The 15,458-nt window shown below is 41.6% G+C and overlaps 1 protein-coding gene across 4 annotated transcripts in view; it reads right to left on the minus strand.

The window, feature by feature from the left end:
• FOCAD (focadhesin) overlaps nucleotides 1-15,458 on the minus strand; it is a 257,789-nt gene that overhangs the window by 69,645 nt on the left and 172,686 nt on the right. For all 4 annotated transcript variants that reach the window (XM_090038791.1, XM_090038793.1, XM_090038792.1 and 1 more), the window contains 2 exons: nucleotides 9,478-9,666; nucleotides 8,830-8,951 (listed from right to left, as the gene is read on the minus strand). In XM_090038791.1, the coding sequence (XP_089894917.1) occupies nucleotides 8,830-8,951; nucleotides 9,478-9,666 (311 nt within the window). The remainder of the gene's footprint in view (nucleotides 1-8,829; nucleotides 8,952-9,477; nucleotides 9,667-15,458) is intronic.

Here is a 15,458-nt window from a genome sequence, read left to right on the forward strand (position 1 = left end):
AATTACATACAGCTGAACCTACTGAGGCTTAACACCTTAGGAAGGTGCATTTCTCTCAGAGGACAAGCAAGCAAAGAAGTTGCATGACCACAAGTCAGGAGAAGGAGGTTTGAAAAGAAAGTTACAAGAGACTTGCTCTCCTGGTTTTGTACTTTACTGGATTTGGGGTTTGGGTGTGGGGGTGGTCTTTTTAAATTATTAGTTTACTGCTTGTAAAACAGTGTGGCATGAATGCAGCCACAAGCTTCTGCCAAACAAAGGTCAGTTTGGTTTAAATAAGATCCCCTTCTATAAAAGCCTGACCCAGAAAAAGCGATCTGCATAAATTTTCACTCTTGGAATTTGCCCTGGCTCTGCTACAGACCATCTCTAATGAATCAAGTTTGTTTAGTCACTGCTGATGCATCGCCAGTAGAGGGCACACAAGACATTTTGAGATTAGTAAATTAAACTCTGGTTTTAACTGCATAAATTTCTCAGCACGCTTATATTCTGTTATAGCTTGCCATGAGTTTCCTGTTGGCCTTAAACAAACAATCCAAATAGGACCCCATTCAGAAAAGTGCTTTCAGCAAATAAATAGTTTTACTACATGCTGAAGTGTCCTTCTTGTACATGGATACAGCCTCAACTCTGAATAATGCAGTTTACTGAATACTGCTGGGTTCCCTGTCACTACATCCAATTGTGGGAATAGGGATTAAAAAGCACTTAACCCAAAATTACACATCTATCACAATCTCAGGGCACAAAAACAGTATGTTAAAACAGAACTCTGGTCATCGTTCTGAATCTTCCCACTTCTATATATTTCAAATAAATCCTTAAATCCCGTGATTACATTAAAAGCCAAACCACTCCAGAAATGAGCAAGAGAAATGTGCCCCTGTTTCACAAAGTCATTTTATCAGAATACAGCTTGCTTACACTGTACTTTCAGCAGGGATGTTTTTACATGTGTGTATTGGGCCGTATGTACAAAGAGAAGGATGCCAGTGTGCTGGCCACTGTATAAACCTTCACACCCTGTTCCAAAGACTTAATAATCTAAGTGGCCCCCTTTTCTACATGGGACCAGTATTGCATCTACAATACAAATATTGTTGCTTTTATTGATCCTAAGAATTCAGTTCTTCACAATGGAAAAAAAAAAGATTAAATCTGGCAGAAATGTAAAGCTTATCTTTCTTCTTTTGAAAGATGCTCCAGGAATCAGGAATTGAGATACCAGTCTGCTGTACTTTTGTACCATAAGCAAATGGCTTCAAATGCCATTCACATGTAACAAGCAGAATCCACTTCACATCCATTAAAGAAATAAAAAGATCAGTAGCTGGGTTAACGCTTAACAGCTTTAAAGCTTCTAACCCAAAATGTACATTTACAGAACCATCAAAACATATGGGCCATGATGTGAACATATGCGACTGTTCCTACTGATTTATTTTCATAATAAAGACAAGTGAAGCCTATAAGGGATTCTTCCCTTAAACCCCTGAGCAAAAACGATTCCAAACTGCTGAAACAGTCACAGGTAATAATTATTGGCTAATCTAGCCCAGGTGATGGTGATAAAACTCTGAGATTTCTTGCACAACACCATCCCAGATACATCAGGAGGTGGGCCCTTTAAAAAATATTAAAGCAGAACATGATTTAAGTGACCTCTGACCTACATGACTACAGTAACTCCAATGTCATTTCAAAGGCCCACTGCCATGCTTTTTTTACCAAACAATAAAATTGTGTGTGGGCACTTCTGTGGGAGAACTGAGCTGCTCCTGCTAGTCACTAGTGACCAGTAAAGAGCAATACAATCCTTCAAACACGCCACTGTTTATTGAAGGTATGTTCTGCCTCCCACGAGAAACCAGCTCAAATAACATGGAAAAAGAATCCTCTGCATCTTAATCTACGCTTGTTGACAGATATTAGACCTGCATCTAATGCTTCAGCTAGAACAGCACCTAGGAGATGAACAGTAGGAGTTTAGTCTCTCAAGGTTCAATAGCAAATTGCTTTTCTGCTATAGATGTTGCTAGATTTAAACTGCAACTAAACATTGATACTTTTTACTTGCTTTTGACAGATATTTACAAATAAAAAAAAGTTGTTTAATGTTCCTCCCTCCTGCATAGTCGTTTTACCATGTTGTTTTTATTATGAGTTGACTGCATCTAAATCGACCCCAAGTTTCAGGTTCAGTTTTAGGGAAAAAATACTTCTTGCCTGAATATAAATCAGTGGGGGGAGGGGGTTGGTACATGGGAAGACTGAAAGTCTCATGCCTTACTCAGCACTCGGCAACTCTGAACATTGATAATCTCACAAAAAAAAACCCAAAATGTTGGTGGCTTCAAACCCATTTTTCAGCAGTCTGATTTTCAAACACACACACATGAAAAATGAAAGTGCAATTACACCGCTTATTTTCACATAATTGCTCAAATTAGTATCCCATTAGATGTATAAAAAACAACTTGGGTGTCCAAAGTCCATTGTGGGGAGCACAGAATAGATATCCAAAGAGACAAACCTGGGTGTACCACTGTGATAACTGCAAACCCTCTACTACCCAAGTGACATTCACTGGATCGTCTCAGTAAAGGCTAAAATTAATTAATTTTTTCCAACTAACGCTTAGTTTTCATGTTTATACTTACCTTGACTAGACAGTGTCTTCTTGCAACTATAAACTAAGTAATACAAAATAAAGTAGTTGTGTTAGACTTTAAGCCTTCTTTATAGGCTACAACTAGAATTACTTTAAATACAACAGTCACCATAAGGTAGAGAAAAACCATCCAGGGAGAAATAAGTATAAAGAATTATATTCAAAATAAAAGATTGGGAAGAACAAGAAAATAAAGTAGTAAAACTCAAAGGTAAGTCCAGAAAGGAACACCCAGCTACATGATATAAGTGAAAACTGTGCCTGTATCTAGTAACAACCTGGACTCCAGTGAATCCTTGTGTTGTGAACAGGGAATACTGAATAACTGTGAAAGTGATGTGGTAGCTGTGTTAGTCTGGAAAGTATACGGGATACAAGGATTTTTCTGGGTGGTATCTTTTATTGGACCAACTGCAGGGTTGGGACAGACTTAGACAGGCTTTTGAATGCAAAGAATTCTAGACCTGAAGAAGAGCCTTAAAAACAGTGCCTAAGTCTCTCCCAACCACACAGATAGTCCAATAAAATATATCACTGATTAAAATCCCTGACAGGTTTTCGAAAATGTGACTTGATTATAAGTCTCCCCAATTTTCATTCAGACATATGCTCCTGAGTCACCCACCTGCTGTCATTTGATAGCTTCAGCAATGAAACTTGTCCTCTCTCTTTTTTTTTTTTTTAAACTTACAATAAACATTTTAACTAAATGCTCAACTCTGCAATCCAGTCATGAGTTGAATTGGGGAATTTACTTCTGTTTCAAGCAAAGTGACCCATCCATACTGCTCATTAAACTTTTCTTGCCAAGTACTCTTAACAAACAATCCTAAAGCCATGCACAGATATTACATTTATACCAGGAGAAGCATCCGTTTCCTGACAAAAATAAGCGTTCACTGAATTTCTCCCAGGAGAAAATGCCCCCTTTGGGAGAAGATATCCAGGTTGTAGCCGTATTGGTCTAGAGGCAAAAAGGAATCACGACTCATACTAGAGGTGATATCTTTTATTAGACTAATTAGATTTTTGCAAAAAATCTAGTTGGTCTAATAAAGACATTAACTCTACCACGAGTCCGGATTCCTTCCGGAACGAGATTTTCCAGGTTTTGAAAGTTTCTCACAGAAGAGTGAATGCTTGTATGCTCCTCTCCCGGGCTGGTCCAGGAAGGGACCAGGGCAGCAAAGGCTGCTCCCTGACTTTTCCCCAAGCCAGGGACTGCCAGGTTGGGAGAGGGCTGGGTGGGAAGCAGACAGAGCAGCACTCACAGTTTCTCCTTCTTCCCCAAGTTGGCCAGTCCCTCAGGAATCGCAAAGCCCCAGGGACTGGAAATTGGGCTCTGGGAGGCTATCCTCCACAGCTGGACAGCAGGGGCAGGGATTGCAAAGCCTGGGGACTGGGAAAGCTATTCCCACCCCAGTTCATGGCCCTGCAGACTTTAAATGCTGTGTGTACATGGAACACATGTACATGTCAACTTCAGGCCTATTATTCTATCAGTAAAATTTTGATCCTGGGGCTTAGTGTAATGATCAGCCTGATTAGGTCACTTTGCTCAGAATTGGAGCCAACTCAGAGCATCTGATAAAGGTGGATGACACCTATGAAAGCTTATGCCTCTCTGAATAAGTCTCTAAGGTGCCACCATGCCCTGCTATCTGACAGACTTCACACAAACATGGCTAAATAACCTCCACTCTGTAGCAACAGAATGAGAAAAAAAATGTAAAAAGGAAAAAAATTACTCTCACCTTTAAACTGAGTCTACAAAATCAATTACATACTAAATAATTGTATAGTTATTTCATGGTGTAACTAAACAGCAGAATTAAAGTTATTTAACAGCCTTTACTGTGTATTTATATTTTAAATATGTTTGGTTTTCTTTTAACTTTGCCCTTTACTCTGAATTACCTGGATTTGTAGAGCTTACCTATGAAAATAATTACAAAATCCTTACAATGTTTTCAGCCTGAAAAACTGCAGGCCAACATGCACTGTTATAAAACCAATTTATTTCCAAATAAAACTTATTAGAAAGGAGCGTGGGTTGAATCACTCTATAACAGGGCAGCTCAAGCTCCAGTCCGTAGGTCAAATGAGACCCACAGAGCCATCACATCTGGCCTGCGGGGCTCCTCACAGGTCCGGAAATTTGGCAATAGGGGAGCAGTGGCCATTGATATGGACACCCTCCCCTTTGCCAAATACCCAAACCCCATTCCCTGCACAGCTGGTTGAAGCCAAGCTATGCCCCCCTTAACCCACAGGGACAGGCCAGGCACCACTGCTTCTGGATCAGGGCCAGACCATGCCCCTTTTCCCTCCCATTAGGGCTGTGCCACAACCCCTTCCCCCATCAGGCTGGGTTGGGACCTAGCTATCACCTTTTCTCCTGTTGGAGCCACAGCAGCAGCTGCCTACCCCAGGCCATACACAAGCCCAAAATGAGTTTCCTCTCCACCCCCTCCCTCATCCCCAATGTTGAAGGGGGAGAAAAACCTTGTCTTGGATCTGGGTATTCATCATACTCTGTACAACACTTAGCAGGGCATAATTAGCAATTTTTGCACCTTGGACAAAGATTCTGGAGAGTGGGGGGAAGCTCCCTGGGGCCACCATTTTGGCATTCCCTCTAAATCAATATTAATTATTTTTTTAAAGCAACCTAAGGGGAAAAAAATCATAAACTCCATCATATGGCATTATACTGAAATGCTCATGGCTCATGAATAGTGTTGGGACCTCTGGGTTCACTGTGCAGATCTCTGCCAGTTGAGCTAACAAAGTAACAAGAAGCCATAATAGGCTGTCATCTTCCATGCAGCCAGCCACTAAAGGGAGCTGAAACACCCACTTTACCTGCAGATTTCAGACACCAAAAATGACAGTTGAGAATAGAGAACTTTGGTTTATTTCCTAGTTCTGGAGGATAGTTTCTGTCAAACCTGTTTTGTCCCAATGCCCCCACCCTTTCCCTCCAGCTTGACCTCTGCTACCCCTACCTGTCTCTGTCCTGTCTCTTTTACATGTCAACTCCTTATTGAAATCCCAGACTCCATGGCCAATCTCCAGATGATCCCTCCTAAGTCACAATCACTCCCCCACCCTCCCCCAGGCTCTTCAGCCATGGTTTCAAGTAAGTCTTCCTGTCCCGCTTCTGCTCTTCCCTGCCACCTCCCCACCATTTGTCCCCCTTCCACTGCCCCCTGCCAAACTGGCTCCCAAATCTTCCCTGGATTCTGTCTCCACTTCATCTGGTGCCTGCCAGTCATTCTGCCTTTCTAACTCCCTTACTATCCTGCACAGACTCCATGACTCAGTCTTATCTCTTCATTTCCGCTTCCACCCATGCATCCTCAGTTCCACAGCTCTCTATTTCACTCTTTGATGTCTGGGCTCAGAAATGACACTGGCAAACTCAGGGGAGGCTGGTTCCCTGGTCTCAGTTCCTGTACCCAATGCCACAGCAGCCTCTGCTTACTGAGAGAAACAGCAGCAAAGAAAGCCTTCGGTCAGCCCTAACACAAGGCTGGGGCATGTGCAATGCATACAAATTTGCCAACTCTGCACATGCATTTGATCAAATTTCACAAGCAAAGGAAAAGACAGATACCTGACACCCAGGCAAGCCCCCAGCCAAATCTCAAGTTCCTGTTCTAAACCACAAAGGAGCTAGGTTCCTTAACAAAACAGCTGTAAGAATATTTTCAAAACATATTTTTCCTGAAAATCACTCTCAGAAAAAGCTAAAACTGTTTCCACCAAAAACTTAACAAAAAAAAAAAATCTTGGCCTGAAGCAGACAATCAGCATGGAAAAATTCAGCCCTGGTGGATGAAGTTTGACAAAGTTATAAGGGTCTTGTAATTAAAAGCATCAAACAATTTTATCTCCAGATGGTGCTACCCATTCCACCTATAAAAAGAAGTTCTAACTGCTATTTATATAAGGGAGGATGGCTACTTTCAATATAAAGGAAAAGGGAAACACACAATAAAACACAGATTTCATAGACATTAGGGCTGGAAGGGACCTTGGAAGATCATCGAGTCCAGCCCATCTAGGTCAGCAGGGGTCATAGGATCCCAGCAAGATAAATGTCTCTTAAAGGTGTTCAAAGTAGGTGTTTGTACCACCTCCAGCAGCAGTCTATTCCAAACCTTGGGGGCTCGGACAGTAAAGAAGCTCTTCCATATGTCCAACGTGAAATGGTCCTGGGGGAGTTTGTGACCATTCAATCTCGTCATCCCTTGGGGCGCTCTGGTGAACAGACATTCCCCCAGATCCTGGTGAGCACCCCGATAAACTTATAAGTGGCCACCAGATCACCCCTGAGCCTGCGCTTTTCTAGGCTGAAGAGTCCCATAGCTCTCAGCCTATCATCGTAAGATCTGTTTTCCTGACCTCTGATCATGCGCGTGGCTCTCCTCTGGACTCTCTCAAGCTTCTCCACATCCTTTTTAAATTGTGAAGCCCAAAACTGGACGCAGTACTCCAGCTGTGGCCTCACCAAGGCCGAGTACAATGGAAGAATGGGATTTGCTTGAGAAGCATCTATGGCTGCAAGCCAGTGTTTTCCTCGCTTTACTAACTGCAGCATCACATTGAAGGCTCATGTTCATCTTGTCGTCAATCATGATGCCCAAATCCCTTTCATCCATAGCACTAGCCAGAGTACCACTGCCGACCTATAAGCATGCTGTGCCAAATCTACAAACATGAGAGCTTTTGTATCTAAGTAGGGTGACCATATGTCTTGGTTTGACTGGAACAGTTCCAGATTTTGAAGGTTGGTCCCAGCCAGCTGGTGAAAATTAAAATGAGTGTCCCAGGCATAGGCATGACGGTGAAGCAGTATGACTTGTGAAATAGGAAGCTTTAGCAGACAGCAATATTGCCCTAAGATAGATTAGGCTTGATTAGTGGATGAACATTAATACTAATTGTTACTTAAACAGGTGATTGTTAACAAAAGAACAATGGGTCATTAACTGGCCTTTGAATCCCTGGATGGGGGAGTAAGGGGGGGCCTCGGGTGGGGTCACAGATTTCATATTGTCCTATACAGTCACCCTACATCTAAACCTTTATTTTGGTGTTGCACAAATAAAAGAATAGCTGGCACTGTCCTGACAGCAGTCTTAAAATAAAGATAACCGGACATTTTACTGTTATTCCTACAGGGATTATTCTAGGCGTGGAAAAAGATTTCGATTTTCTATACAAGGCATCTCTATCCTCATCTATGCTACTTCATCCATCTCACACATGCCAGGATAAGCCTATATAAATTTTGTCGGTCTCATTTACAACCTGGGAACACAGTCTTCACTGAGATGCACATAATAAACCTCAACAGTAACAAACAGGTCATATTAACTCTTCTTTTTTTTTTTTTTTTTATTAACTATGCAAGAGAGACTATCATTTGCACTAGGTTTTATAAATGCTCATGCTGGCATAAAAATGGGAACGGCACATTCATTTCCCCAGATCCTGTCTTAACTACTTATTTGTTTTAATGGCCTCTGCAGTTTTTATATCAAGCATAATACCATAATTCTAAATTCTCTGGAAGATTTTAAGGTCTTTTTTCTGTAATGATTAATTGGATACTCATTTTGTTCCTTTCCCAAAACCACACAAACTTACATGTTACAGCTCCAGTTTAGCAAAGTTCACTGCACAGGATCAGCCACATCAGCATAATATTCCAGGAAGTTGGAAACAGTTAAGAGATATGCTGTGTTGTTATTACTCTGACGAGAAGGTGGAGATTACTCCCTATGCTAGAATCCCATAATTGTTGTTCAGACAGACACACCACAATTCTAGAGCACTGTAGCCTGATTAACACAACCACTGGGTGAGTGAAGGAGGGCAAAGGGGGAATGTCAGCTTCAATTTACTCTAGTGAACTTCTGAGGGAGCTTTCAGCAAAGTGAGCATTTTATTAGATGTATTTACATGTTCTATTCACGTTAATTGTCCCTCACAGCAACTTTAATTAATTGTGGTACATTAAAAACATTACATAGCTTGTAGCTAGTATTTTCTAATTAAAATAAGCAAATGTGACTCCTTAGGGAGTACAGAGGGGAAAGCAGTACATTATTTCTGAAAAGGGAAGAAAAGCCAAGAACACTTACCTCGTGAATGAGAGCTATTAACATGTGCTGGAAATTGCGCCCCCTACTGACCAAAAATCGATTAATAGGTTTGCCATCTTTGCCCATATGGACTGGAAGATCGTAACATAACAACATGCCAGCTTAATAAGAGGGGAAAAAAAAGCAAGTGCATCAACAGAAAATATTGCTGAATACAACAAAAATATGAGGTACAGTACAATAAAATGCTTAAGAAAATACCTCTAAAGCCAATTAAAAATCTAACATATAAAAGCTTGCCTACAAAGAGTGACACTGAGAAGTGGGATAAGATACCCAGACTACTGGTATTAAGAGGTTTATGAAGATAATGATCTTAGGGTTATTGAAAGAAGCAGAGAAAATAGTGAAGGGAGCATTAGAGGTAACAGTACATGACTTGCTTAAACTGATCCTTTTCTAAAATCCAAAAAAAAGTTTCTTCAGGGCACCAGTTAAGCATATCGCTTAACTCTAACATAAGCATGTGCTTAAGTGCTACCATGAAACGGGTTAAATTTAGGTATGTGTCTAAGAACTTTCCTGAATCACAGACATTAACAGATTTTAAACATTTAGTGTACAGCACCCAGACTTTTTGAAACACTAATCAAGGAAGTGACTTAGCCATTAACAATCAACACTCACCTGCCAGGCCAGGCTTCAGACCTGGTTGCTTGTTCCTCTCATACATTTTCAACAAGAAGTTTGGAACTCCTGCTACAGTCTTCCCTTGATCTGAGCGTGTGGCCCCTCTCCTCAGTGCAGAATGATACACACCACGGGGCATGTTGGCCATTTCTTGTTTCACAAGTGATGCTGCAAACTCTTCAAATGCTGGAGGAAGTAGGGGGAAAGACAAAGGTCAGCGGCTGAAAAGAAAGAAAGACCAAAAAAAAATTCCAACAAACCCAAAACCACAGCTGTGCTTCAGGGCAGTTATGCTTAACTAAAGTAGCAAGTACATATTCAGATGAAAGCTCCAAGGTCAAGGATTTAGAACTCCTGAAGTCTTCCTGACTCCATGTTCACCTCTACTCAAACTTCAGCTCAGGAAGCTCTGAATAAATGATGTCAGATGCTCAGACTCAAAAGAAAAATAGCCTGAACTGTTCTCCAAGCTGTCAATCAATGTACTCTTTGTTTGGTTGTTATGCCATTGATGTTTGCTCAAAGTGAAAAAAGGAACAATCAGAAATTAAATTTACATTGACCAATGAAAAAAAGTCTCTCAAATGATATTTTTCTGCAGGACTTTCCAGCATTAGAAAAATACAAAGCCAGTACTCTAATTACTGTGAACACAGTGGTAGGTACTGTTTATAAAGCTGTATGCTTTCAAGCTGAGTCTTTTATATTCTAGCCGAGTTCAACATTATAAAGAATTAATGTAATGTTATTGCTTGGCTATGAAATAAGCTTAAGTAGCCTTTATTGGTGGGGAAGGTCAGAGGGGACTGGCCTGGGGTGGAAGTGTGCGTGCATACGCATATGCATATGCATGTGCAGTGTTACTGCATCCTAACATGAAACAAATTTCATACCAGCACCTGACAACACTGATAGATTTAAAGAGTCTGTTTTCATTTTATAACCATGTTTTAAAGGGATTCATAACAACTGCTTTACATTAGCCTTGAAACTTCAGCATGCAAGCTTCCAAACCAGATGCAATGCTGTTTTGCCTAGGAATCAGAGCCCATCTAAGATGACAGAGCACTCAATCTTGCTTCCAAGACCCTTGCTATACTTACTACTTTAGTAGCATATTTGCTACTTTAACATATCAGTACTTGCTGTTGGGGTTTAAATCAGGTTTTATAGCCTAATCATTACTGTAATGCCTACTTGTGTACTTCCTCACATTTCAAGTTTGCTAATTAATTATAATTTAGGGTTAGATTTTGAAGACACTATGATTCTGCTACTTCTAGTCATAATGGTACACAAATCCAACCTACAGATATAGATAAGGCATAACCCACACTGGAAACCAAGCTAACTTCATGAAACAAGATCTGGTTCTGAAAAAAATTATAATACATCATAAAGTTTTAAACCAGTAAGCAAATAAAAAATCCCAGGGACAACCACTGTTGAAATTTACCATGAATCAAAATATTGGCGCGCACACGGTATACCACAATAAAACAAAGGATTTAACTGTTGTCCTTTAGAACTGTTACATAGGAAGAAGCTTTAATAAAAATGAAATAGTATGTTTCCAACTTATGTACAATGCCCAACAAATGCCAATCCAGAGACAGATGGATTTACTGAAACCCCCGATGCTTATGTGTGCAGGCAATTATTATCCCTTCATTCCCCTTCCTGGCTCTGTTCCTTTGAGCCACTGAACAAATAATATGCTCTTTCAAAGGGCCCAGACAAGGGAAGATTTCTCAGTTCCAGTTTCCCATGGTCCATAAGATAAGAGAGTAAATGGGAACTACAGTCAGCTTGTGTCGCAGAAGGTCTTTGCTTTGTTTTGGTTCATATTTCATTTTTGATTCTTAGCTGTGTAGCTGAGTTGGCCCTTGCAAGCTGGTTTGAGAGTCAAGACTATTTTCTCCTGAAAGGCAAGGGAAGACAAACCCTCACTCAAAAGTAATTCCTATATAGAAGCTATTCTGATAGGTGCTCTAGATTTTATATCTTCTTACCATAGCAATAAGAACTTATCTCTTCAGAAAATAACATACAGAGCATCGGTTCTCAACCTATTTAGACATGAGGCACCCTGGATAGACTTTACGCACTCCTCAGAAAATGCTAGCTTAGTTTTCACTCTTTTTTTTTTTTTTTTTTTTAACTACAGAGAAATAAAGCATTTTTTTCTGTTGCAAAGAACTCAGAAAAACCGTAACTATGGATTTCTAGTTGAAAATTCTAGATTTATCCTGTAAATCATGGGCACAATTACACAAGAAATTTACTGCAGAGCTGACTAACTAGCACCACAGCAAAACATCACCGTCTAGATGCCTGAACCTATTAGATTGCAGTAGATTAATAAATGCCACTGCAGGGTAGTACATCTAAACATGAGTAGTACCCTGTGGCAGCATTGCATTCATTGTCTGAGTACACATGTAGGTGGTAATGAGGCTGGCTAGAGCATGAGGTTGCTTCAGTGCAGAGGCTGCCTGAGAGCTAGCCTGGCACTGAAGCACCCTGATGCCCCAGCATGCAGGCCCCATGATGAGGCACTCTCATGACTCAGCCAGGACCCATCCTTCCCCAGCATATAGAGCCTGGTCAGAGCAGCCCTGGGCTTGCAGGAAACCTGAGGGGGTCAGCCTGCTACCCCAGGGCTGCTCCGACCAGGCTCCATGTGCAGTGGGGGGTGGGGGGCTGGCTCAGGCACAAGGGTACAGACCCACCTGCTGAAGCACCCTTGTGCCTCAGCCAGCCCACCCCCTGCACAAATAAACTCTCAGGCTGGGAAAGACATTCAAAAAGCCTGAGCCTGAATTGATTCAATCTTTGCAGGTTAGTCTAACCTGGCTAGGCTAAATCACTTTGTAACTGTACAGACATCCCCTCTGAACTGAAAAAATGCCAGCATATGCCTCCTGTGGCTCAGGTTAGAAATTGAGGGTGCTAGAAACTAGGGGTGCTAAAGCAGCCCTCCTTTCCCTTCCATAGTGCGAGCTGAGGAGGGCATGGCCAGGCCCTGACAGGATGCTGTGATTACAGAGGGCCCCCCTCCCTTGAGCATTTATCATCTCTGTTATCAGCATTTAGTACCCTATCAGAAAACAAAGCCTTACGCATTAATTCAAGCTCTTCCTAAACAGCTTTTTCCAAAGGAAGGAATGCAGGGACATAACCACGTGAGCTGTTGATTAGCTCCAAAAAGCCCTAAGCAGACACTGTCCTATCTGCCTTACACAGCATTAGCTAGCATACCAAATTCTGGCTATGGTTCGCACTGTGGGAAAGAGGAGGAAGGGATTTCTGCTTAAGCAGCAAGTGGTGGGAGGTGGCAGGGGGGAGGCACGGGGAAGCTAGCGGACCCTGCTGTACCTGCAAGTCTCTGCCGGAGCTCCAGCCAGGGAGCACAGGGAGGAGGCCAGCCCTGCTGTGGAGCAGAGAGCCTCACCCAGCCTAGACAGCATGCTGGAATGCTGGGGGAATCTGATTTAAATTAAACCAGCAAAGGGTCTGGGACAGATACTGCATAAACTGGTTTGACCCAAATCAGTTAAGTCTGATACTACGTTCAACCAGGTTCATCTCAAACTGGTTTCAGTCATTTTCAAACTGGTTTATGTGCACTGAATGTCTGTTCTGTAACAGGTTTAAATCAGTTTCCGAACACTTAAATTGGTTTGTGTGTAACGTCTGTCCCTACCCTAACACAATATGCTCCAGAGTTTTTTGCTCCTGGGTGTATGTTCAAATGGTGCATCCAGAAGCAAAAAACTCCAGAGCAAAAAGCTCCTGATTTTATTCATGCTATTCATTTTATTCAAAATTGCATGTGTAGACGTGCCCACATTTGCATATCTAGGGACCCCTCTACACAATACAGATATCATGCAATTAACTGGTTAATTGAGCAATTACTTTAAGACCAGCTACATGCACAAAGGAGCTATCACACAATAAAAAGCTACAACCAGCTATAAAGTTAGACTTCAAAACTGTGTACTAACTTTAGCTGGTTGCTATTGAGCTTTCATTTACAGATGTAGCAGGGCCTCCTCTGCAGCTAGCGGCCTCAATCCCCAAGGCTCAGACATGCATGAAACTTCTGGCTCACCCTCTGTACAAACAGCCAGGCCGAGAGTCCTGCAACTGATGCATCACCATCACCATGAGGCACAACCAGGACTGGGAGCCCTGTCAATTATGGGGACTCTCAGTCCCAGCTGCATCTGGCCCCCACAGCTGTGAACCCTCTCAGTAAAGTGGGCTCTCAGCTATGGGGGCTCACTTTTTGCCAATGCAGGGGGAACCCACTATTTGTCTCCCCCCGTACCAGCAATAAGGTAGCATTGGATCTAATGTACAATCCCACAATTGTGCCTCCTGCCGTGCACATGTGGCATAAGAGGAGGCACAATTGTGTGGATCATGCATGAAATCTAATTGTGTCTTTACCTGCATGTGTAGAGGGAGCCTAACAGTGCCATGGCCCCCTGGTTAAGAATCAATAACATGGAAGCTAGGATAATCCTAAAAACTTTTTTCCTGTGGGGCGCGGAGGCCGGGGATGGCAGGAAGGAGGAAGAATCAAACCAAAACAAGAATGAAAAAGGTCATGGATTCAGTCAGGAAATGCGAGGTTTCAGCCAACACTCACAAACAATCATTGTGGAAGTTCCAGTCTACCTGCTATAGCACTAATTGGGATTTTAGGAAACACTCCAGGACATACTGACTGCCTAACTATATCCTCCTTTAGATGCACCTGTGTTCCTGACTTCAGCCAACAGTAAGAAAATTGTGAGTGATCGTGGTACCATCCAGCAGCAGTTCAGAGTCTATAGCTCCATCCCTATAGAGACACAGTGACTCCAAGAGGATGTTTATCATTGTTTTACATATGAGGAGGCCTGTCATTGTTTTACACACCCAATCTCTTTACCTGACACTGAGGTTGTTAAGGTATGAAAAAACATTTCATAAACATGTTATTAAAAAACAAACTTCCAAACCATAACAGCACTGGAAAAATTTAAAAAACAAACAAACAAGAAAAAACAAATTTACAAAACCTTTAAATTTCCATTTTCTACAGTCTTATGTCTGAAAAAACAGAGCTGCCTTTTAGACATGGTTCCTATAGTTCTCTGCTTTAGGCCTATATCATAATTAGAGAACAATGTTGGTAATTTGCAGCCAACCTTAGCTAGGGTATTAGAGAAAAACACAGAACTCTAAAATACGATTCTTAAGTAATATCATAACACCTGTCTCTAGCATTAGCACCTTTCCTCCTATATCAATACCATATTTTCTCATACACAATATGCCATGGAATAAGCTACACACCTTATTTATGAAAGGCAGAATAAAGAGGGAAGGGAGCTGGGGGTCAGAAATCTTTCCTTGTGGTAAATAATTGGGTAGCACTAGCTCGGTAGCAGCACCTACTTGCCATTCTGTTCCCTGTGGATCATGGGCAGACTTTACTTTCAGTTTCCCCTGATAAGCAATAGAAAATGCTCTTGCCATATTCTTCACAGATAATGCACACTCTAATTTCCAGCAGTTGGTTTTTGGAAAGAAGGTACATGTTGTATGTGAAAAAATGCAGTATCCCCCGCCCTTTTTTTTTTTTTTTTTTTTAAAAGTAAGACTGTATTATTTAACTTTGTGACCTACTTTGGGATACTATTTTTAAGGAAGACCAACCAAATAAGACCCCAGCTCCACAACAGTCTCCATTTCAGTGAATCCCCCTAACAATCATTTGGGGCATTGACAGGCATAGGAAAAAAATTTAATAACAGACTTTACTGGAAGCAGCAGCACATTACTTCTACCCAGCTCTGCAGCATCTGTATAGATCGGGCACTTCAGCATGACTTTTTGGCACTTTTAGTTAAAGCTGACTCAATCAGTTATTAGACAAAAGCACCAAAGAAGCCCCACTAAAGCACTTGATCCATACAGAC

Source organism: Crocodylus siamensis, chromosome 3, assembly GCF_052110815.1.
Source record: "Crocodylus siamensis isolate JL-2025a chromosome 3, ASM5211081v1, whole genome shotgun sequence".
Taxonomy (NCBI): Eukaryota; Metazoa; Chordata; order Crocodylia; family Crocodylidae; genus Crocodylus; species Crocodylus siamensis.